At 41.1% G+C, this 24767-nt stretch overlaps 1 protein-coding gene across 10 annotated transcripts in view; it reads right to left on the bottom strand.

The window, feature by feature from the left end:
- Nucleotides 1–24767, bottom strand: part of RBMS1 (RNA binding motif single stranded interacting protein 1) — a 207865-nt gene that overhangs the window by 30524 nt on the left and 152574 nt on the right. For all 10 annotated transcript variants that reach the window (XM_053655160.1, XM_053655158.1, XM_053655157.1 and 7 more), the window contains exons 3-4: nucleotides 14250–14308; nucleotides 7534–7625 (exon numbers count right to left, since the gene is read on the bottom strand). In XM_053655160.1, coding sequence (XP_053511135.1) covers nucleotides 7534–7625; nucleotides 14250–14308 — 151 coding nt within the window. The remainder of the gene's footprint in view (nucleotides 1–7533; nucleotides 7626–14249; nucleotides 14309–24767) is intronic.

The raw sequence follows: 24767 nt of genomic DNA on the forward strand, positions 1-24767 counted from the left end.
TCAAATGATCAACCCTAGAGTCCACGGGGATGGGGAGTTTTGCTACACCCTGGCTACTCAGAGTGACCCATGAGCCGGCAGTGACAGAATCACCTGCCTGCACATTAGAAATGCCAAACCTCAGTCCCCATCCCAGACCTACGGAATCAAAAGCTGAATTTCACAAGGTTCCCAGGTGATTTATTTGCTTATGAAAATTAGAGAAGCAATAATTAGGTCATTTCCTTCTCATAGCTCCTTTGCTGAGGAAGAATCAGCTAAAACCAAAGATATACTAGTAGAATTTTCTGAGAACCAGTAACAGGTATATTTACGAAGAGTATGATGTTCAAGTCATTAAGGAAACAACATATATGATTACTGGAATATGTCTGACCAAGTCAAAGTTCACCTCTGGGATAGCCTTAATTTTAAACCAGGCTTTCTTTTGATCTTATTAACCAACTGTATCTTTACATATTAAACTATGCAAGCTTATACTACTTCTTTAATAAGCACTATTAGTAAAGTCATTAACTGATGCTTTAGCTTTAGGCAACAAAATAGCACACTCATTATATTTTAGATTTCCAAAATGCACAGTGCTTTAAGAATACATGTGAAGCACACACACATTTGAATTTGCACAGACTCTCTACTTTCAAATGTGTTCTAGTGCTAATGAGACCTGGAGTGAATCTTTTCTTTTTATAGTCCCCTCACGTGAAAGTAAACACTGATTTTTCTGGTAAGATTTGAATAACAATCTGGTATCCTAGAAAATGAAAAATACCCTGGCATTCCCAAGAATTAAAGTTATCACAGTCTGAGAAACAATGAGCAGAAAGCACTGCCCCTGGGACTTCCTGGCTTTGACCGAACAACAGCCCGGAACCAGGCTGGCTCTGAAGGCAGAGGGTGGGCGCCCAGACTGGGGGCTCTAGACTCTCAGGGTGTGTCCGTGTGGCTGGGTCCAAGAAAATATTAAAAAATCTTGGGATGTTCAAGAGCAACCTGAATAGTCACCCTCATTAATCCTTCCACAGACCAAACAAAACGATCAACCATCTTTCCTTGTAGTGGAAAGCAGATAAACTCAATGTGGTCTGCTGAGCAAAACCTCTTTAATGCCAATTACATAAGGTGTGTATCTTTAAGTATAAAAATTGAAAGTGATTTGTTTAATGAATGCATGACAATAATAGATAAAATATTTCAAAATAATGGGAGCAGCTAAATGGTCTTATGTATTAAAGTTTTCAAATTCTCCTGAGATGGATGGATGGGATGAGAACTTCAGCCCATTAATCACAAGCTCCATTTCACGTTGGCCGTAACCTCCCAAATCCCCAAACTTTCTTGCAGCGCAAAAGACTGTATTCGTCCCTGTGGAAGTGTGGTCCTTAACTGGCCAGTGCAGATGGGGTCCTTTCTGTCTGAAGGTGGGCATTTAGGGCGCTGTAGCGTACTACAGCTGACCGGCACTGGCCATGCCTCTCGTCCACTCAGACAGCGAACCACGACCCCAGCCCCGTCTCGCAGCCATGACACTGGGAGATGAAAACACATTTCATGCTGTGACACAGACCTGTACCATGGACAGTGGGAGAACAGACAGCGGAACCTGCCTTGGGAAGAAGCTGAGGGAAGACTTTTTAGAAGGCATGATATTGAGTTGAAATTTGAGAAACAAGCAGAAGCCAGGAGGCTGAGCCAGATTGTGGAAGGGCCACCTAAGGAGTTTGATTCTGTTTTGTCAGTCGCTGCTCCTCCAACTTTCCCACTTAGGCAGGGAGAACGACTGCGGGTCCTGAAGAGTCCGCAGGCCAAGGCCAAAGCGGCGCTGCAAGAACTGGAGTGTTTCCTTGAAGCCTTGTGCTTTATTGGAAAAAAGAGAGGGAAAGAAAAAGCGTGTGGGTGTGTAAATTCTGCAATGCTTAACTCTTCGAATTTGTTTCAATATAGAAACAATATTTCTGACCTAATACTTTTCAAGTAATGTTCACACTCCAGACACGTAAGCCATGCTTTCCCTGTGATCTCACGTACTCTGGGGGGGGGGGGGGCGGAGTAGGTAGGAGGAGAAGAAACTGCAGTGAGAAAGCCACACCCTGAAAAATGTGGAGCTTTTGGAGGCGCAGAGCAGTGTGATCAAACCTATCCAATTAGAAAGATTTCTGAATCACGCTTAGTCAGATTCAGGATAAAGCTGGGAACCCTGTAACTGAACAGATTTAAACACTCCTTGGGCAAAGAAAGATATAGCATAAAAAAGTCACAAAAGAAACATGTATCATAAATATTGTAGGCCAGAATCCAGAAAGAAATGGAGCTCTTAACCTGGTCTCTGATAAACAGTGACACAGAGCAGACTAAATACAAGCAAATATTTTCTATGACTGCAATGCATTTGTTTTCAACGGCAACAACTCAATTAGGTTTCTTCATTTGGAATGACCCTTAGAACTAATGTCATTTATTTTTCTTTTCAAATGGTCAACTTATTCTGCAAATGCTGTTCACACAGTTGTGATAATTAAAAAAAAGGGAAACTTCAAGCTGGCAGCATTGGCCACAGAAATATTTAACTCTCCAAGTGTCCATGCACACTAATTACCATTCATTCATAGGGAACAAAATGCACTGCACTCGTAGTAAGTGGGGGGTGGTTCTTGAATGAGGGTAATTTAGTTTCCTTAAAACCGGTGACAAGCGTAACTGTTTTATTACATTCAATGCTATGTCTGAAAAAACAGTTCTTCTGTAAATTATGGGTGGCCGAACATAAAAATGGGGCCAACAGGCCTCTTTATATCCATGGAAAGGCTTCAATGGCTTCTCTAACAAGTAGAAAACCGGATTCCACATTGGCCGTGAGAGGGATAAAGGGCTACTAATGTTCACTTGAGTAGAAAAGCGGGACTTGGCGGTCCCGCGTGGTGCAGAGCACTCGGTCATCATCTGAAAGCAATGAACAAAAACCTCCCTGTGCGTGTGGAATGGTTCCTAAAATGCAAGAAAGGGGCTTGGCAGGAAGAGCAGACATCTGTTTTCTCTTGTCCTGAATACCAACCTGCAGATCTCACTGCTTACTGGCTTGTGAATGCAACTGCCTGAAGCCCGCTCGGCCTCTGTGAAGAAGGGGAGTTCACTTCCTGCTCCTTCAACTGCCTATTTACTGGGAGGCAGGGGAGCGCAAGCTCACCACCAGCCAATCACACAGGATGACCCGCTGACCCCTGGCAGGCCCAAAAGGCTCTGCTGAAAGGCCTGCACAAGTCTCTCTATTAACAGATGTCACTAAAGCTGACTGGAGTTCTACATCTTTTCAGCTCATTATCTGAGTTTTTCTTCTCTTTTCATAGATTCCGAGTCTTTTATTTTAAAAGTGCATACATTTGAGACAAATGCAGAATGTAACATAAACAGGATTGTCCTCGAGACCTTGGAAAGAAAACCCTTGCCAAGTTTCATCAGGTATTCCATGGACAGAGCTCACTGAATATTGTTATTTATTTATTTTTAAAGATTAAAAAAATTTTTTTTAGAGAAAGGGGAAGGGAGGGAGAAAGAGAGGGAGAGAGACATCAATGTGTGGTTGCCTCTCACGCGCCCCCCACTGGGGACCTGGCCTGCAACCCAGGCATGTGCCCTGACCAGGAACTGAACCAGCAACTCTTTGGTTCACAGGCCAGCACTCAAACCACCAAGTCACACCAGTCAGGGCTCGATCACTCACATAACAAATATTTAATAGCTACTATATGCCAGATACCAATTAAGGCACTGGGAATGAAAACACGAACAAAAAACAATCACTGTTGTCTAATGCTTTTAATGGCAGTTTTGAAATTCAGTTCTGAATGTGTGTGGAATCCTTTCCCACCCAGGTTGCCCACGTGTTAGGCAGTACATTCTCCCTCACCCTCAGACTCCAGCAGAACACCTCTTAGTTTTTTTCTGATTATGTAAGAAAGCAAGTACTTAATATATGACAATGTGAATTTTCAAAACCTTTTATATCCTAATTAATCCACTAGAGGAAAGCGGACAGTGATGTCCCTTACTACCTTACCATGGGGCCAAACCTAAACTGCTTTAACAATTGTCTCCAAAAAGGTATGTGTCAGGTGTACTTTAACTCAGGCAACATGGAGAGCCTGCGTCAACTCCAGATACCCAAGTCCATGGTTCTATGATATATACAATGGACTGTGCCACTTAAAATACCTTTTGTAACTTTAATGATGTAACACCCCCCAAAAAAATCAGATCCAGGAAACTCAGTCATTCTACAAAGACCTGAAGAAATTCATAAGGTGCAGAATGCTGGCAATGGCGCCAGAGTCTCTGAACCTGTGTCTTGTCTTTCCCTAAATATCAGAGATGAAGGAATCATTGTTTCTAGACTAATTTATAGTACCAAGCCTCCTAAGGTCGCTGAACAGTGCTCATCATCAACTCATGGGAGAGCTGGCATATACAAATGCCAATCTACATCCAGTCCAGTTTCAACTGAAGGCACTGTAAAGACTTCTTCAAAACAGAGTATATTTAATAACCTATGCTCCTTAATAGCAGACACTGAAAAGGTGCCTAGGTAAGTCCTACTCGGGGCCAGGCTTCCTACTAAATCAGGCTTCTACATTTGTATCAGGCTGTTCAAATAGGCCTCTTTCTGCATTTCAGTGGAGGACACAAAACAATGGGTGTCAGGCACTCCCACATTCGGTGAGAAACCAGGCCACCTAAAGAGCGTGTGCACAGGAGCTGGCTGAGAACTGCTCCAGATGCTTGGTTGACCACCCACGTCCCCTCCGTCTCTGAGACACTGAAGAGGCTGAGAATGAGTATGGCTGTGGAGAGACACACAGATACGGTCTGAGTCTCGGGGCTGCTTCCCTATCACCACCAGTCAAGCAAGAGGGGCTTCAAGAGACCATGTTGAGGTTTCATCTGTGTTCTGTGGGTTACAGTAGATACAATGGGTCAAGGTCTGACTTAGGCCTGAGGAAGCTAAAAGGTAAAAGCCTGGTTGAAGGGCCCTAATAAATGCCACTGGGAAGTAACTACTGCTGTATGGATGGCTGGCAAAAACACAGGTCAGATATGGGCACACGGGGTAGAGCTGTTGGCCCGGGCCTGTGGTAGATCCTTCCAAGACGGCTGTCTTGAAGGCAAGGATGTCCCAATAGAGAGGGGCTGTGGGAGGCTGAATGACACGTATTCTCTAGCTTCAAGGGACCGTAGAAAGAAGATCAACTGGAGTGACAGTGGTGGTGAGGGATCTCTGACATACTCCCAAAGCATTCTATGAGGGTGGAATGCTCAGGAGAGGTGTCCTGTCTGGCTGGAGAAATCAACACTAGCTGACATCACAGGAAGCTTCCCCATCCTTCAGCCCTGCTCCAGCCCTGGAGGGGATAAGGGACCATTGCCATCCACTTCCCTATAATGAATTAACCAGGGTATGTAAGGTTTTGAACATTCATATTGCTATATATGAAACCACAGCCCAGGAGCTAAATTCAAGTTTGGGAAATAGAAAAGAAACTAACTACACTCCCATCCCATTATAGGCTTACTGCTTCCAGGAGACCTTTTCTGGGAGAAGGGAGAAGCCTATCATTATATGATACACAAAATTAAAAAAAAATTGGACCGGACATTTAAATTACAAGCATCACACATTTAACATCAGTAATGTGTTCTTGAAAATCAGATATTCATCATCAAAATGTGAACTAGAAGTCTGTTTTACATTTCAAATAGGAAAAATTATAATGTATAACATTAATTACAACCGCCAATTTCCTAAAATATAACTAAATACCTTTGTTACATTCCTATCTCTGAGTGTGTATACACACAAGTAATAAATGGTGATGTTGGGAAATAAACCTTTAAAGCATCCTTAACTGATTAGCAAGTGATCAATGTGGTTGTTAGCAGACAACTGTTTTGTACACTGAATTCTTTTAGAATCAACATCTAAAACACACATTCCCTTAGCTGACTCGGCAGTTTCAAAGCATCTCCCCATGATTCTGGCACTTTCCAAATGGTATTTGTAATGCAACAGGGGTCCCCAACCGTGGCCTGTTCGGAACTGGGCTGCAGAGCAGGGGGTGAGTGCGGGCCAGTCGGGGAGGCTTCACCCCACTCCCTATCCCCTGAATCACCGCCTGAGCTCCAGGACCGCCCCTTCCGTGGGCAAACTGCCTTCCACAAAACCGGTTCCTGGTGCCAAAGAGGTTGGGGACCACTGATAGAGCTCAAGACTTTCCTCACAGAACAGATTGTTTAAAATATTGTATTGAGGTTGGTATAAATATATACAGAAACAGCCAAAATGTACTGGAAGATAATTATGTCCCATGAAGTTTGTATATTAGAAATCAAGAAGCATTCTTACAAAAGAAAACTTAATCAGAAAGGCCTGAGAGAAACAACTGAAGGGACTTTCTAGAATCGGGAGAGTGTTCAGAGAAGTTATGACCTGCCCTGGATTTCGTCCACGAGAGGAGGAAGCAGGAGCTTCACAGTGTGAGTTACAACAAATGGAGAGAGGAAAAATTAAACATTCGATAAATCATTATACAATACAGGCATTGCATAATCACAGTGAAATAAGCCTCAAAGTCACTGTTTTTCAACAATGTCATAGGAAGTTGCTCTATGTTATAGACAAATACTCTGAAAACCATGGTACTTAATATTTACGGTTTCTGTTTATTTTAATTTCTTCTGGAGTCCAAGAAAATGAAAAGTAAAATCCAAACATTAAAAATATTAAATGTTTTAGAAAAGTGGTATCTTTCATTAATTCCTAAAATTTGATTTATGTTGCTTCTTTTAGTTAATGTAACACTCTCTCCAGGTAGCTGCACACATGCCCTTCAGTATCCTTAAGCTCCCAGCACGTAACTCATCTCTGTACCAGCGCCCGTGAACTTCCACAAATCCTCGTTCCTGATGGAACGGTGAATGCTCCCTGGGGAATGATGGCATGCTACTACTCAGAGTAGCAGAGGACAGCACAAAATTCCTTTCCTCTATACTTCTACAAGCCAGATAATATAAACTATTGATCTTCTGAAAAGAATGCACAAAATATCAGATTGCTGAGTTTCAGGCTTGAAAATATTTTTCATAGCAATTCCAGGACCAAAAATGGAAAAAGGGACATAATTATATGACTGTATACTACAGGCACTGTGTATGATATAATGCAAGCTCACATTTAGGTGATAAAGACTAGGGCATAAATGTCACTTAACAATATTCCTCATCTAGATGAAGAGTAGATTTACAGCTCATAAATAACCGATGTCTAAATATGTCTGACTTCTCTACAGAAGCAGAACAGCAACTACAGCTTGTATCGCATCAAAACAACTACTGAGGATGTGGAGTTAGGGGACAAGTGTCCAGAAGTAACCATGGCCAGGTGGGATGGAGAGAAGAAATGTGAATGGCTATAGGAGAAGCAATGAGTCAGACTTCAGAACCTAAGTCAGCAGCCAGAGAAGTGATTACTGGCTCTCAACTCACCTTTGCCATTTGAGCTTGAACCCCACTCGCCTTCAGGGCAGACACAGCTTTCTGAGCAGCTGCAGGACTGTCAAAGTCGACAAAACCATAACCTGAAATGCAAAACACATTTACCGTTTTTTAGCCATTGTTTTATGATTATGGAGAGAGGGAAAGAATGACTCCATTTGGTTTCTGATGCAGGCAACAAAAATTGAACACCCTGCGGATCTGATGGGTTTCCAGCCTTTAGAGCAGCAACACAGCAGCACCCTCCTCAGCCCTCACTGCCCTGCGGTCTTGCCTTGCGGTCCATCACAGCTTGGTAAGTTTCCCTTACAAGTAAAGACCCAGCTTTGTCCCTTGCCAGTCCTTTTCTCAGGTGTCTTGTATTTACTGACAAAAATGACATCTAAGTGACCAACCAAGGTTTAAAGACAAGAAAAATCAATTTCAGGGAAATAGCATTTTTAATGATTTGGTAAGAAAGATGAAGCCCATCCTGTGGAGCTTACAAATAACAGAAACAAAATTATGTTTGTTTTATAGACTAAACTTTATTTTTCAAATAAATTAAGTCCAACCATTAAGCTACACAAACTATAAAGTAATCTAAATATTAGTCCCTGATTAAAAACAGCAGTACTTATTTACCTAAAGCACAGCTCACCATGGTCTCCCTTCAAATAAAGACAGGGAGACATGCCTCTAGACACCCAAAGTAGCTGTTCCCACAGTGAACATCCTGAAATCGAAAACATCACAAAACAACAAGTACATGAATAATCTAAGAAAGGCCCTGGTTCAAAGCTTATTTACCCAGAGCTTCACAAACAGTTTTAACAAGCTGCGGAGCTATTTTCCCTGGCCACACATACCAAAGCCAGGAAATTAAAAAAAGGGGGGGAGGGTTGGGTTGAGGGTAGGACTGCTATGAAATAAGCACATGGGTGGGATCTATGTGGCAGCGAAAACTAGTAGCAAGCAGTAAAAAAAGGAAAACTGTACAAAAAACAGGACTTACGCTGATTAAGAGCAACAGTTCCCTAACTGATCTGAGCATCACTGTATTAAAATACGCAATTAATGGTGTTTCACTGCGATAGTGCTTAAGTTATTTAAAAGGTTAAATTATATTTAGCAGAGTGTTTAAAAGATCAGAGTACCAGGCAAAAATACCAACAGAGATTTTCTAGAAACCTCAAACCTATTATTAGATTAATTAAAAAATTTTTTCCTGATTTTTAAAAAAAGATTTTACTTATTTTATTTTTTAGAGAGGGGAAGGGAATGAGAGAGGGAGAAAAACATTAATGTGTGGTTGTCTCTCATGCACCCCCCACCCCTACTGGGGACCTGGCCCGCAAGCCAGGCCTGTGCCCTGACTGGGAATCAAACTGGTGACCCTGTGATTTGCAGGCCAGCACTCAATCCACTGATCCACACCAGCCAGGGCCTTTTTTTTTTTTTTAAATAGAAAGAGAAAAGGGAGAAAAACATCCATTTGTTGTTCAACTTATGTATGCACTCACTGGTGGATTCTTGCATGTGCTCTGACCGGGATGAACCCACAGTCTTGGTTGTATGAGGACTCTTGGTGTAGATGCTCTAACCAACTGAGCTACCCAGCCGGGACTTAAAATTAATTTTAAATGATAAGAATATTTTGAAAAAGAAAAGCACTATTTGGAGGTTGCATAGAAGAGGGGCCAGCCCTATCATTTAGTTACAAATGGTATAAAGATACAGTAATTTAGAGAGTAAGATACTTGTACCAAAACAGACTTATATGAGGAGACCCCCAAAAACCTAGAGTTTATTTATAAAAATTTATTTATTCTTACATGTTTAAACTTCAGTCACCTTCAAAGCACTCTTCATTTGATACAATACACCTACTGAGACAGTTTTTCCACTGCTCAAAAGAGTTTTTGACCTTGTCGATTTTGATGCCTTTTTGTGCTTCTGCCATTTCTGTTTCACCTCTTCCACACTGGCAAAACATTTCCCTCTGAGGACTTTTTTGCATCCAGGGGAAACAAAAAAAAGTCACTCAGGGTGACATCGGGTGAATAGGGATGGTGGCTGCATGGGGGTCACGCTGTTTTGGGTCAAAAACTGGACACTCAGTGTTGCATGGGTAGGTGTGCTGGTAAAACACCCATCACTAAATGGGTAAGTACATTGACAGATCCTTCAAAAAAATGAACTGAAACCGAACGCAGCCTTTCACGACACCAGCTGGGACACTGGTACAGATGGGTCCCTAGAACACTCACTTAGTGGAGGAAACCTGTACTACAAGGCACCTGCCCTCCAGAAGATAACTCAGTTTTTTTGAGGGTTTTCCCTCATATATCAACAAGATTAAAGAGAAGGCTTCAGAACAGTCTGAAGGTCAGTGTGCAACCGTAGTACCCAAAGTACTGACTGGTAACAAAATAAGTTGTAATGAAACGAAGCAGACAATCTAGTATAGAAATAAAAGTCTTAGGAGAGATGAGTGTTACAGCTGAAACAAGAGGCAGCTTCTTTCTATTACTTAGAATTGAATTGAAATAAGGCTTAATTTAATTTAGGCAGTGGAGATACAGCCAGGTTGGAAAGAAAAGAGGTTGACCCAGGTGGAAGAGAATGTTATTCAACCACAAAGTTAGAAATTAGGTTAGACATATTTTTAGGTGTTTTTAGAAATCATCTGTTAGTGCAACCCTCTCCGGAGACACCCACTGGCACACACACACTCACCATCTAACTCTCATCCATATTTTATTACCAGACACAGTTTTAGCAGGTCATAAAAGAACACCACGCTACACTGAGCTGATTTAACTCTGGCTGGTGGACATTTAAGTTGTGGCCCCAATTTTGTTGTCAATAAATTATAGTAAGCAGAAGATCTCAATCTTGATGTTATTATAGTTGAAGTTAACTGCTCAGGTACTGTATTATCTTATCTTTTAAAAAATATAGTAAATTTATTGATTTTGAGAGAGAGAGAGAGAGAGAAACATCAATTGGTCGCCTCCCATAAGTGCCCTGACCAGAGATGGAACCCATGACCCTTTGGTGAATGGGACAACGCTCCAGCCCACTGAGCCACACTGGTCAGGGTTATCTGTTATATTTTTATTAGGAAAAATCTATAATGGTTGCATTTTAGTTATTTACTTACATCCTTTTTTGGCCTCTCTAACCACATTCCAATTGTTTCATAGATATCTGCTGAAAACTAATATAACAGGTAAATATGCAATCTTGTGCTCTTTCATTTTCTCTCATATTATTTTTAATTAAACATAAGTATATAAATCTTTGATTTCCACAGCTTCTATGGGTTTCGTTATATAAACATACATACAGATAGCTGGAAGGTGTGATTCACTAAATAACACAGCAGCCTCTCTCTGGATTCCCGGGAGTTCCTTTCAGGGCTCAGCACCAGGAACAGTTAAGGCGCTCGGGGTTCCTGGACCTGCCTCCACATGGTGATAACTGAGTCAAGGGAATAGCTAGGTGTTCTATTTCTGCATCAGCGTCTAGGAAACTCAGGGCCATTCTGTAGTAACCTTCCGATTCCTGCTCTTACCCCTATTTTCCTTTTGGTCTGACTTATCTTCACTCATTTTACTTGTGTGTGTGTGTGTGTGTGTGTGTTCTGGTCTTACATGCAACCCGTAAGCATCAATAACCAATCAGCATTACAATCAATACTTTACAAGTTTTTCTGGGGGGGGGGCGGGCAGTTCCTGAACATGCCACATATACTCAAACAGTAGTTCCCCTTTACCTGCAGTTTCATTTTCCTTGGTTTTGGTTATACATGTTCAACTGTGCTCCAAACCCATTAAGTGTAAAATTCCAGAAATAAGCAATTCACATGTTTTAAACTACAAGCTGCTCTGAGTAGCATGATGACATGTCATGCTGTCCTGCTCCATCCTGCCAGGGCTGGAATCATCCCTCTGTCCAGAGGATCCATGGTGCATATACTGCCTGACCATCTCAGTTATTAGATTATTAGAGGGAGATCACATTCACATCACTTATAACAGTATATTGTTATAAGTGTTCTACCTATTAGTTCTTGTTCACCCTTACTGTGCCTAATTTATAAATTAACCTATAGCTAACATATGTATGTATAGGAAACTATACTATCTGCAATTTTAGGCAACCACTTAGGTGTCTTGGAACGTATCTCCCAAGCATAAGGGGCAACTATTGTACCAGTGGCGAAAACATCTGAATACCTGTTTGCTAAAACATGATTAAAAACTTAAATGCAGAACCGAATCATGACTTTTTAACTAAAGTACATGTTATTCAGAGCAATGTTTCCTTTCAGCTTATTTTTTTCTCTTGGGTAGAGGCTCTAACATATGTTTTGTAACAAAAAATGATCTGTGATCACTAAGGTCTCTAATTTCCACATATAAAATTCTTTGATCTGTTCAGCCTCAAAAAATTAGTATATAACACAAGCAGTTTCCATTTATACTAATACTCTTATGTGCTATACTAATAATGCATTATCTATATTCATCCATCCACCTACCTTCTCAAGTTATCTATAACACGGTAACATCTTACCTGTCTTCATTAGGAACTACATCTTATTATTTCTTCTCATGTGTTCTAAGACTTTTTTTTTCAGAAGCTCTTACATTCTCGCTTCCGAGATGTTATAAACCCATTCTCTCTCCTTACTTGCTGACCGACAAACCCACCAGGCATCTGTTGACATCTGTTCACAAGGCCTGTGTGAGACAGAGTCCTGAAAGCTTTCTACCATCTTCCCCTCCCCCACAAGGCATTCTCTCAAAGGTTCCAATACATACTGTATATGAAATCAGTTCTGCATGATTCCTACCCTCATTTCAAATCCCCACAAATCTCTCTACTTATCTTTGGACCCTTTCCAACTGTTAAGAATTTGTATCATGATAATATGCTAAGATTTAGCATTAGTATTTTTTAGTCATACTTTTTTGAGACTGTGTTGAGCATTCTGGGAATTCTGATTTCTAAGGAATAGTTTCTCATCAGAGAAGAGGGTACAGTCGGAGTGTTCAGCGCAGGGCTGTGCTGGAGAATTCAACCAGGGAGGCTTCCGAGTTCTCTCCCTCACTCATCCAGGGCAGCTCTGCTTTTCTGCACACTGGCAGATCCCTCCCACCTCCCTCCCTGCCTGCTTCTTCCTTTCTTCCTTTCCTTTCTCCCCCTCTGTCTCTGTTTTTCTCTCTCTCTTCCTCTCTTTCCCTTCCTTCTCCCTTTCCCCCTCTCTCCTTTACTTTCTTTCTTCACCCCGCCTTTCTTTCTTTTTCTTTTTTCGGATGGGGAGGAAAAGTAGGGTAAGGCTATAAAAGGCTCTAAAATCACTTGTCTACTGTGATTTCTCTCTTGGTCTGAAACTGTTTTTTGAGATCAGCTTCTTGTTTTACTTGTAAGAGTTGTTTTTCTTCATAAAACCCAAAGATTTTTTTTCTGTGTCCCTGCTCTCCCAAATCATTTATAAATCTGTTCAATATGACTAATCTTGGCAATGACGTATAAACATTTCAGTCTAGAATTTAACTTTCTCATTTAATTTATTAAAATATTTATTGAGCACATCTCTACATAAAGCTGCTCTATTCACTGCCCCAAGGCAAAACTGCCTGAAGGGGCCATGTTGATTAAACATGGGCTTACATCTCTGCAACAACAGCTCCTTTACATTTAGGAGCTTTGAAGACGAGAGAAATACAATGAACCACTTCAAGTCTAGATGAAAGGAAATGGCTGGCTTCTAAGGCGAGGCCCTAGCACAGGGTTCATTTACGGTCTTTGCCTTTTTCAGATTGTGCTAAGCCACAGCCGCCACCACTACTTGAAAAATTGGGGGTCTAATTAACGAGGAGATTTGCCTTCTCTGCCTATTCCTGTCAACCTTATTTCAATTCAAGGGGTCGGTAGTTAGACTCAAAGTCAGCTGACTCCATTCTTCCCCTTTCCTAGAAATCACATGCCCATTGTCAAGATGCTAGATCATTAAAAGTCAGAACCATGGAGCATCAGGGCTGCCTATTGGAGACGCCTCTTCTTCCAGCTCATGAGGCTGGATGAGCTCATCCTAATTACACAGAAAACTGAAGGTCAGTGCATCAAATTAATGCAGCAGCATATTTCAAAGGGGCGTGTGACCTCCACTCCTTATTACAATTTGGTCAGTGAAAATGCTTCTCTCCTCCCTGCTGCCAATATTGTCAACAGGCATTCAGTAGAGAACAATTCAGAGTATTGAAACATGTAATTAAGTACTGCTTAAAACTACTCTATTCTAATTAATAGAGCCAATTTGCACAATATGTAATCTTTTCAGTTCTTTAGTACAGTCCAGTGGGCTTCAGTAAGCAGCTCTAATCTCCTCAGGCTCAGCAAAGAAAAGCTATTTTCTAACTCTACTCTCCTTTTAAGAGCAGGGGCTAAATGCCAACCAGTATTTTGCATGTGAACTCCACGGGCGTCAAATCTGGGATCCTGGCAAACTGCTAGCTGCTGTTGGGTTTCTAGCCAAAAGCTGACCAGAGACAAACATAAGCAATATGCCGACAATGTGCAAGACAGAAACTGGGTGACACATAAGATGTGGTTTTTAATAAAATGGAGGTAGTCTGGAAACCAGAGATCAGGTTTAAAGTTTCACCATTTTTCTAAAGCTATGACTTAGCAAACCATCCGCCAAGGAAACACACCTTTGCATTTGTTCGTTGTCTTATCCAAAATTGCCTTCGTGGAGACTATTTTGCCATATCTAAAAGACAAAGAGGAGAAAAAAGGTTATAATCAAGGAACCCTTATTAATGTCCAGAAAACACACATACTTTTCCAACATCTGCAAATTTTAAAGTACAAAATGTTCTTGACTATGGGACAGGAAATGAGAACTCTAAACTCAGAACTGAAGTTAAAAAAGGGAATGGCTAGGCCTCCCACCCACTGGAACCTCTGGATTATAGTCTGATGTTTAGATTTGAGGAGTGAGCTACTTACCTGACAATCTTGGGACCAAAAAAAAAAGTGGAACGTGAGCTCCATAGAAAACAATTTCTTCTAGTAGCGCTATGTCTGTGGTCAACTACACAACCTAATGCAAGGCTACAGAATTATTAAAGGAAAGTACTATGTATGATCCATGCAGCCTTTAAAACTAATCATGAGGGAAAAATGCCTGCATTGTATCTATCCATTTAGGTTTGCAGGCAGGCCTGTATCGCTGTGGCTTGTCAAAACAAGGTACATGTGTGTATGCTCAGTGCATTTGATTTAATTCAAAACAGCTCTTTTGATACCTAATATTTCAATAACTTAGCATGTTTATTCACACTTCTTTTAACTCAGTAATAATGGTATACTCACTAATGTGTGTGTAAGAAATGGACAATCAAGAATAGAAAACAATGAAGAAGGAGTTAAGCATTAAGTTTATAATGTGTTCAAATCCTTACTGTACAATGGGAGTTGGGGGAGAGGAGGAGAAAAATCAGAGCACTAAGTCCATTTAGCCCACTGCTACTTGAAATGAAATGGCCGTGCTGCTTAAATGTGGGCACTAATCCTACACCTTCTCACTGCAACCAACCTCAGTATAAAAGCACTGCTGTGTCTGTCTTCTAGAAATAAAGAAAAAACAGCCTTTAAAAACAATTCTTAAAAATTATTGGGACTTTGAGAAATGCACATAACTTACTTCATGTGTCTGAAACTCACTTCCTTGTTTGTAGACTTAAGTTCCAAAGTCTTACACACACACACTTAAAATTTTCACATTTTCTCCAATGCTGCTTTTTTATGTTGATTTGGAGGACTAAAAGGAGTCTTCAAAGTTTTAGACAATGAAAAGTATCTGTGTCACATTTTAAACCATTTTTGAGTATTGTAGGTCTGCTTCCTGCATTCAACAAGCCGAAAGACATTTATCCAGAAGAGACAAACGGCTTGAGCCACCTCTCCCCCTTCGTCAGACTTCACTGTGCGTAACCGTGTAATCAAATCAGTATTAAGGAGGCATGAAAGTAAAGGTAATTTAAGGTTCAAATGACAATTATATCCAAGAGGCATAATGCTGCACAAACACCTTTAATTACCTGTAGAGGTTCTGAGCATTTATAACAGCATTAACACAGGTCACTGAGCTGACACAAAAAAATAATTTAAAAAAATCTGTAGGCCAGGGAAAATACACGATTTAAAGGCCAACTTTAAGCAACTACTTATGTGATTCCACCTAGGTTACTTACATGCTTGATGTTTACCAGCGCTATGATGTGCACAAGTTTTAGCTGAAACTCAAATTGCATCCTCCCTGCCTTATACCTTTCCTGAAGTTAGAAAGTTGCTATAACTCCAATTAGGATAAGGGGTTTGGAAATCGGAGATTAAGAGACTTTGCCTGAGGTTGCAGAGTTCACGGTCTTTTGTAAACCTAACAGAAAAAAAATTTAGAGAAGGTCAGGGGCTGGCCTTCTCTACCTTCGGGTTGCGCTGTGCACTTGGATGATGGGAAAGACGAAGACATGGGAAGTAGAAAAGGCCCTCGCGGCACTGAAGCTACCAAGGTTTCGATCTCTTTGCTACATTCGGCATTGCTTTTCACTTCCACATCTGGGCACCCACCGCCACTCTCTGCCTCTGCTCTCTTCTGGGGTCTCACCCCCCTGTTCAGTGGTTCTTGGCCCATTCTGCTTCCTCCTCTCCCTCCTTAACTAGGAACTTTCATCACGGTTAATACTCAACCCTTCCTAATCCTAGGAAATTTATCCAGTGGCCTGGTTTTAATTAATGCATTTTTGTTGGTGATGCTTGTTTCACCTCTTGGGCCCCCCTCAATCCCATCAAAGTTTTAATTTTCTGATCCATTTATTTACTGACGGGCACCTAGGTTGTTTCCAGCTCTTGGCTGTTGTAATTATGCTGCTATGAACATTGGGGTGCATAGGTTCTTCTGGATAGGTGTTTCAGGGTTCTTAGGATATAATCCCAGCAGTGGAATTGCTGGATCAAAAGGCAGGTCCATTTTTAGTTTTTTTTTTTAGAAAATTCCATACTGTTTTCCACAGTGGTTGTGGAAATGGGAGGTAAGTGGGGAGCAATGGGGGGAGGGGGGCTGGGAGTAAAAAACAGAAAACTGTACTTGAACAATAATTAAATAATTTTTTTAAAGTTTTAATTTTTGCTGCTTCCTCTTTTAACTTACATATCCTAATATCTTATTAATACACTTAAATCCTTAGTTCAATATCACCTCAGGCCCCCGATTTTCTAAATCCCATCCCAAAGAACCCCAAACCCCTCTTTTCCTACCTCCCCTTCATGTCTCTTCTCACTCGACAGCACTGCCACACTCACACTCTTCTCCACCAGGCGTGAGGTCTGTGAAACACCACCAACCCGGCTGTTCCCAAGGCCTGTCAGTCAGTAACTCTGCTGCGCTTTGTCTCTGACATGTGTCTAATATTTGCTCCTCCTTTTCACTGTGCCTAGATGTACACAAACAGCATATAACAGGACCAGCCTCTGGTCCTTCCATCCCTGTCTGCTGCGTGCATTTACCTTGAACATCTTTTTAAACATGTGCCTCGTTTTCCCCTTGCTTAAAACCTGAAAACCCTGTTAAAACATTATCTTTCTATGAAATCATCCCTTATCTCCTCAACCACTTAGTTGGACATTGTGTAGCAAAACCAGAGAGGCTTACACTGACTCACTATGCCAGGCACTTTGTATGGATGATCTTTTTAAACGAACTTCACAACAATTTTTACAGGGCGGGTGCTATTAGTCCCATTTTTGCAAACAGGAAAACAAAAGCTCATAGATGTTTTAAGCACAAGATCTTGCCCAAAACCCCCAGGTTCAAAAACGTATTATATTTAAGTTTTCACTTAATTTATCTATGAAATAGAGAAATTTATCTATGAAATAATTTTGAGAAACAATGTTTCCTTTATACAATCACAGATTTTCTCTCTTACGGAAATGGAAGAGACTTATTTTTCAAGTTGTTTTTGTTTTAAACATAAGAAATAAACATGTAGCTCAGTGCTGAAAGAGGGATGAACGTGGATGGGGGGGTACAGGAGAAGAGATTCTGAAATTTTTCATTTTACTTTTTATTATGGTTTTTATCACCATTTGAGGGTTAAGACGGAAAGGCCAGGACTTTCCGGAAAGTCAGAAAACAGCTTTCTCTCTGTCTGTGGGATGGTCTCATACTGGCCTCTCTGCAATCTAGGGGGGGTCAGGAAGGTGCTCACCTGGGTCACCAAGGGGTGTGGCTGAAGGGCTCCCTCTCCTTACAGCTGCTTTTTGGGGCTGTCCATTCCGTTCTGTCTCTCACAGCACACAGGCTCTCACTAAATGACCAAGTCCCGGAGGATGCAGCACTTTAAATCACTCTGGCTCCCCGGGGGTGCTGCTGCGGCACCACGCTACGGGGGCTGAGTGCAGGACCAGTAGTTTCAACCGTGAGAAGGGATCGAGAACATAAAGGAGAGCGGTCTATCAATGGCACACAAGGAATGGAAAAGAGGTGGCAGCACAAGAGGTCACCATTTCCTTCCACCAGTTTTCACGCAGTCAGATTTACTAACGTGGGGCAAGGGGTGGGCGAGGGGAGGCAAAGCCATGATGATGACTGACATTTAGTCTGATTTGACTGTTGATCACCAGGGCCTCATAGAGTAATAGACACCTGGGTACAAATCCATGAAACAACCAGATTTTCACTTCCCCTTGTTCCTCTTGGCAGCCTAATTTTTAAAATAAGTAAGTAAATAAATAAATATAAATAAAAATAAAAACAGAAAAACAAAAAACATTAATAAGGACCACGGACATACAATGTATTATCAGGAGAAATAGGCCTCTTGACTGGAAGAATCCACACTCTCAAACACCAAGAAGATGCACGCCCAAGAACGCAAGCTAATAGAATTTTATGGGAAAAATGTGAATGTAAAGATTCTTCGGGCTTTACCAGCTTCAGAGTAATGAGGCTCAGACCACAGCCCTGCCCACCTAGAATATGAGAGTCTTTGCTAAGAGTAGATAATCCATTCCAGAGAAAGCTCTGGCAGTAAAAGGATACAAAATAACTGAGATATGTAACTACAAAATACTTAGTATTTCAAAGGAGACTAACAAGTAAAAACTCACATTTAGACCTACTGGCCCAAGTGAACTTGGCTGATGAACCCTTCTCCTAGGCATCAACCAACATTTCTTTTGTTTGCACCTTAGCGTAAGTCATCTCCCCCACTTCCATTTAGAACTCTTCTTTCATCTTTTGTAATATAAAATCTAAGTCTACTTCAGTGTGCATTTACTAAATAAAGCTTAATTTTCTCCTCTACCCCCATCATCTAGTTCCTCCTAAATTCTACCTTTTTGTTAATGTGCATTAATTACAAAAGAAATGCATGTTTATTATAATTTGAAGACACAGGAAAGTAGGTTGAAATATTAAAATCACCTGAAGTGCTGGATATGAATGTTAAGTATTGGTGCAAATCGTGATGGACTTTGTCCAATGTGAGAATATGTGTGAGCGCATGTGCGTGCACACACAGACACACTTGAAGCTTTTGAACATTCCCAGTTAGGAGCCAAGGCTTTGGAGAGTGGCGTCTACTCCACTCACCACCAACAGATGGCGATGATGGTTGATAAGTTATTTTAATATTGGTCATTCCAGGGGTGAATTCATTTAAGGCACATGGAGTCATCAGCAATGTTTGTGTTAGTTTTAGAATATTTTATGAACATTATTAAACCTGAAAAAGCATTACGTGTGGGAAACAACAGTAAGAAGTGCATACTTATAATGTAAACAGAAAAAGATTTTAAGTTTGAAAGAGGGTGGGATACTGCTCATGCATGTTTTTGGTTTTATTTGTTTTAAAAACTGTCTCTGAAAGAGAAAGGGACTCACACATTCTGAGAGATGCTGTGCCCATTCAAATAACAGCAGCAAGGAGAGATGGGGGATTGAAGTGAGAGAAAAAAACAAAACTTCTCAGTATGCAGCTATCAGATCAGTATTAACACTGGAAAGCCCATGCATGCCCTAGTAAGTTAATTCAGGGAATAATAAAAGTAACAGCTTACATTCACGCAGCTTTTATTTGATGCCAGGCCCTGTTCTAAGTGACTTAGGTCATTTATTTTAGTCTTCACAACAACCTTTTGAGTAGGTACAGTATGACGCTCACTATGTAGATGAGAAACTGAGGGGCTGAATCCAGGATGGGACCCACTAAAGCAGCAAAGTTGAGAAGCAGGAGTTCTGCTTTGGCCAACAGTATTGACTGACAGCTGCAGAAACACTGGTCACAAAACACAGACTGCTCCAGATTCAAAGCAACTCCCACCTGGAATCTGCACAGCTCTGAACTAACGAGGGGATGAGGGTGACTCCTAAGACAGATGGTGACCCCAATCAGGAAGGAGTCACTTGACTTTCTGGGGAGGCAACACTGTCTCATCTGGCATTAGAAGCCCACCAACAGAACCTGTGAATAGTATCGGGGAGGAAGAGGCAGGAATGCCTTTAAAGCTTCTGAAGAGTGACTCCTGTATCTATTTGATGGGACTCAAAAGCCAAAACCCCTCTTGCTATTTTCTTGTTGGGGGCAAAGGAAAAAAAAATACACAAACACAGACTCCCATACAAAGATGATACTGTGTAACTAATTTTCTAACTTGCTTTTTCTGCTGCTTTATTTTTTAAATGGCCTCTCGGAAAAGAAGATTTACTAAAATCTGCTTTAGCTCATCTAACAGTGGTTGATTTGGGGAAGGGAACAAAGTATAAATTACATACATGCATTTTGCTAATAGAAAAATCTGTTGGAGAATAAAAAAAATAATAATAAAGTAAAAGGTGACATTCATCCTTGTATTTTGAATCGTCACAACCTTGAATCATTCTGCTGGGTATATTTATTTACTTGATGTAAGAAGTGGTAGCCATTTAAAGATGAGACACAAGACATGGACATTTTAAAATTAGGCAATCAATACCAAGCATATTTTGTAAACATTTATGTTTTTGGCCCTGAAGATTTTCAATGTTTCTGTAAGACTAAACATTAAAAGTATAGAAAGATATTCCATTTCTCATTCTAGTAGTTTTGGCTTAACTCTTCCACCTGATTCCTGCCTGTGCTGAACAGCTGGGTGTGTCTGTCAGTCAATGATTCCTGGGGCCTGGGATACACACAACAGGAAGCGACATCTTATGCAGCTGGAACTGGAGCCCGGGTTTGAGGGAGGAAAATGCCTGGTGGGAAAAGATGCCACAGCCCTAAAGGTCAGAAACAAACCTGATGTCGAAGGTGAATGCAACTCAGGAAACACAAGTATAGTCAAGTAAGAGATCAGACCAAGAAATCAACCCACAAATATTTACAGCATGTTTCCAGCACGCCCTTCCCCTTGGAAAGCCCATGAGAAACACACAAGATGCCAGTCCCGCCATCAGGGAGACAAACTTTTGGGGGATATAAAGAATATTTCATCTTAACACATAACTAAATGCTGTGATCTTACATGACAAATGCTAAATTAACAGGGGAAGAAACACTGGAAGAAGGTCAAGTTTGGCAAAAAAGACTTTGGGGAAAGCAAAAATACTGGTGGGCCAGGGAGGACCGTACACAGAAGAGTCTAATGCAACCTGTGTGTGGGAGGAACAGTGGAAGCTGAGTCCGAAAAGGTCCTTGTAGGACCTTGGGTTCCAGGAAAAGGAGAGAGAACAGAACACGCACGCGGAGGATCTGCAGCCGCAGAGTGGTATGATGAAAGCAAGACTTCAGTAAGATTAATGAAAATGCTGCAGCTAGAAGTAAGAGCGCGATGTCCCGTTTTATGTGATTGTGAATTCTTTTTGGGCTTTGACTCAAGCAATAACGCCCAAGTTCAAGAAAATAGAATGAAGAAATGAGAAGAGGTAGGAGATGAATGGAAAAATTCTAAAGGCCAGAAAAAAATTTGAGACAGAGGGTTTCTTTGACCTCACCTTAAATACTTAACCTTTTTTTCTGAGGAAACCCACCCACCATCTATCTGTGCTCTGAGAAGCCCCCGGGGCTTGTCTCTGGGAATGCAGGGAAGGTGGAGAGCAGGAGCCATGCCACGGCTCACGTTTCCACAATGTCCTGGGAAAGGACAGTGAGTTTCAGCCCCCCTTAGAGACCTAGAGCGTACAGATTAGAGAGGACTTAGCAGAGGCGCAGAGCATACTCAAGTGGTCTAACCCTCTGTTCGGCTGCTTGCCTTACAGCACCTGAGCCGATGAAAAATAAATTCTAGAAATGCTATACATTAGTAACAACTGATGCTGTTTACTGCATATATGCCTTGAATTAAATAATTCATAGAGAATGTACAGGAAAACTACCCCATTAAAAATGGCTAACATGTATTTTTCCCATATTCTATGCAAAACTTCTAACTCTCTTCTAAATAAAAAGCACTCTGTAAAGCATTTGATTTATTACACAGATTTGCTATTACAGTTTAGTATCAAGCCTATTATGGTCTGCAATCAAAACAGAGTATCTTTACACTATTTTATGGGCTTTTAAGAACACATGGCACAAAAGGTCATTTACATTATCAATAGGACACTGTTTTTGCCACAAGTCACTGTTCTGTAGCACTTACAGATACAGTCAGATGGCCAGACCCAAATTAGTGCTCCCAAGAACTAATATGTCAGAGGAAAATGACACATGCTGAATACAGGACCCAGAATTGTGCAAGTAACGTGTAGATTATCTATCATAAAAATCCCTAAAAGTCTCAAACATTGATTAATGTCTAACTTTTAAAACAAAGGTAATTTGATTATAGAAAGTGGTCTTTCATTTCTGAATTGAATGTATGAACTGACAGCGATGGAACATTTCTTAAGTTCTCTTACTCTCCTACCAAAACCTGTAATGAACTTTCTTTTCTTGGACAATGTCACCGTCATGTTTCGGTAGTACTTTGCTTTCCTGTACCAGAGTGACGGTGTTATGTTGGAAAGACAACAGAGTTGCACCCAAAGAGAACTACCCTCAGGGCCCGTGGGCCTGGTGACCAGCTCTGTGACTCTGTGACTGTGGTTGGCCGGCTTCGCTAACCCGTTCTGCAAAGTGTCCCTGTGACACCACCTCACAGGACCACTGCTAAGAGGGCAGCACAGTGCCTGACACATGCCAGATGTTCAATAACTAGTAAACGTTACCCATTTCCTACCCTTCTCCAAATAACGGTCCTTCTAATTCTTATATCACACGAGCACACTAAATTAGATTACCTCTTTCCCTTAATATGGACTTAGTCTTATGCTACCAAATGTTAAGAAAAGGCAGAACTATCATTTTATGACTGCTTCTGAGCACAGGTCTTTGTATAAATAATCAACATATACTAATTGAATGAAACATAAACATGTAATATGAATTTTTCCACAGTTAAGAAAGGTTGGCAGTGATAGGGAGAAGAAAAATACATTTTGCCTTGGAAAATGAACATGCCCTTGTGTTTTATCCCAGTTTAGTTATAAAAACAGATGAGGGAATGGTAATTTGAGAGTTTGACAAGGAATTTAAAATCAGTACCAATAAGAAAACTATAAAGGGTCGAGGGGAAGAACCAAAAACATTTAGAAAAGTTTCTGTTCCTAGATTTTTTTAAGTGTCTCTAAATTTGTTGCTCCTTTTAAAAGAAATCAAAACTGGAAATCTTTTTTACACACACACACCCAAAATGCTCTGTCAGAATCTGTAGCAACTGAATGCATTCATCTCCAAAACTGAAAACCATAAATGACTGCTTCACTCAAAACAAGAACAGCATGACAGAGGGTAAAAGTAAACATGTTCTCTGAGGCAAGACAGTTATCCGAAACTATCAGAATGGACTGTGCAAATTTCCTAGAAATTTCTCTTGATTCTAACACATGCTAAAAAGGCAGGAGTCAAATTGGACATTTCCTAGACTGAACACTAACACTGGCTTTGATCCAAAACACAGCCCCAAAGTATTGATTTCCAAGCGCAGTCAGTCCATCCTTTTGTAAAGTAATAAATCCTGACTGTCCCATGACCTTCAAATGCCAGTCTGAAGAGAAGACTGGGAAGGAAAATAGTGTCTATTTTAGTCACTTCAGCTCTAAGAAATCTGGGTATATAATATACATGTATCACTAGTTAAAAAATACACGTGGACTACATGAGCAAGGGCATGTGGAGGTAGCCTGCCAGCACAGTTGATGTTTCCAAACTTAGGTATTTTGTTCAAGGAGCACTAGTGCCAATGGTCACAGCTCTAAGACTAGATCTGATGGAAAAGGACCAACAGGGCTCCCACAGTGGTTTCCCACTGGTTTGCCTCTGAATAAGACTGCCCTTAGACACTGCAGATCAAGATAAGCAACCCCTCCAAAAACAGAGTAGTGCAGCTCTAAAAATTTATCATCTTAACCCTTACCGATATCAGGGAGGAACTGTCTTTACGCGCGAGGGGGAACCACGTGCTGTAAGTTACTTTAGTATCAGTTTGGCAAAATGACCATACGGATGTCCCAGACGAAAGCGACGTGCCCCACTCTCAAGCTCGCCAGACTGCACGGCCTGTTCCAGGTGTTCGGATTCTCCTTCGCGAATGAGGGGACTGTGCAGGGAGGTCAGGGCTCAGAGTGCTTCACATTCACATGGTCTACTCAGGTGAGGCAGCCAGGGCTGCTTGGAAATGCCACATAATGTATTCGGATTTGAGTTCAATAAAAGTCATTGTTTGCTCATGGAGGATGTCTTGGAAGAGGAAATTTGGTTTGGATGGATCGTAACTGGTTACACAAATAACTGAGTTAGAGTCGGGTCTGTGGGTCAGTGTGGTCCCAGTCAGCACGGAGAAAGGCCTCGGTGACATGCCACCAAGCCCGGTTCAGCCACCACTTTTCAACACTTGAACAATGACACAAATCAGGTAACTGAGAGCATGCTTTTAAAATACATAAATATCCTAAAGCTAGTAGGGGGCATGGTGAATGTAAGATGTTAGAGTTAATACTTTTGAATTATTTCAACAGGCTAGAAAGAATTCTTGGCCACAGCCAACACTATAATATTTAATAGAAGAAATGTAAGTCTTACATATATGTGCCAAAGGGCAGAGGAGGGTATCAACTGTTACAAACTTTGGGAAAGCCTTGGCTTATT

Source organism: Artibeus jamaicensis, unplaced genomic scaffold (genome assembly GCF_021234435.1).
Source record: "Artibeus jamaicensis isolate MK-2021 breed Jamaican fruit bat unplaced genomic scaffold, CSHL_Jam_final contig_936, whole genome shotgun sequence".
NCBI classification, from domain to species: domain Eukaryota; kingdom Metazoa; phylum Chordata; class Mammalia; order Chiroptera; family Phyllostomidae; genus Artibeus; species Artibeus jamaicensis.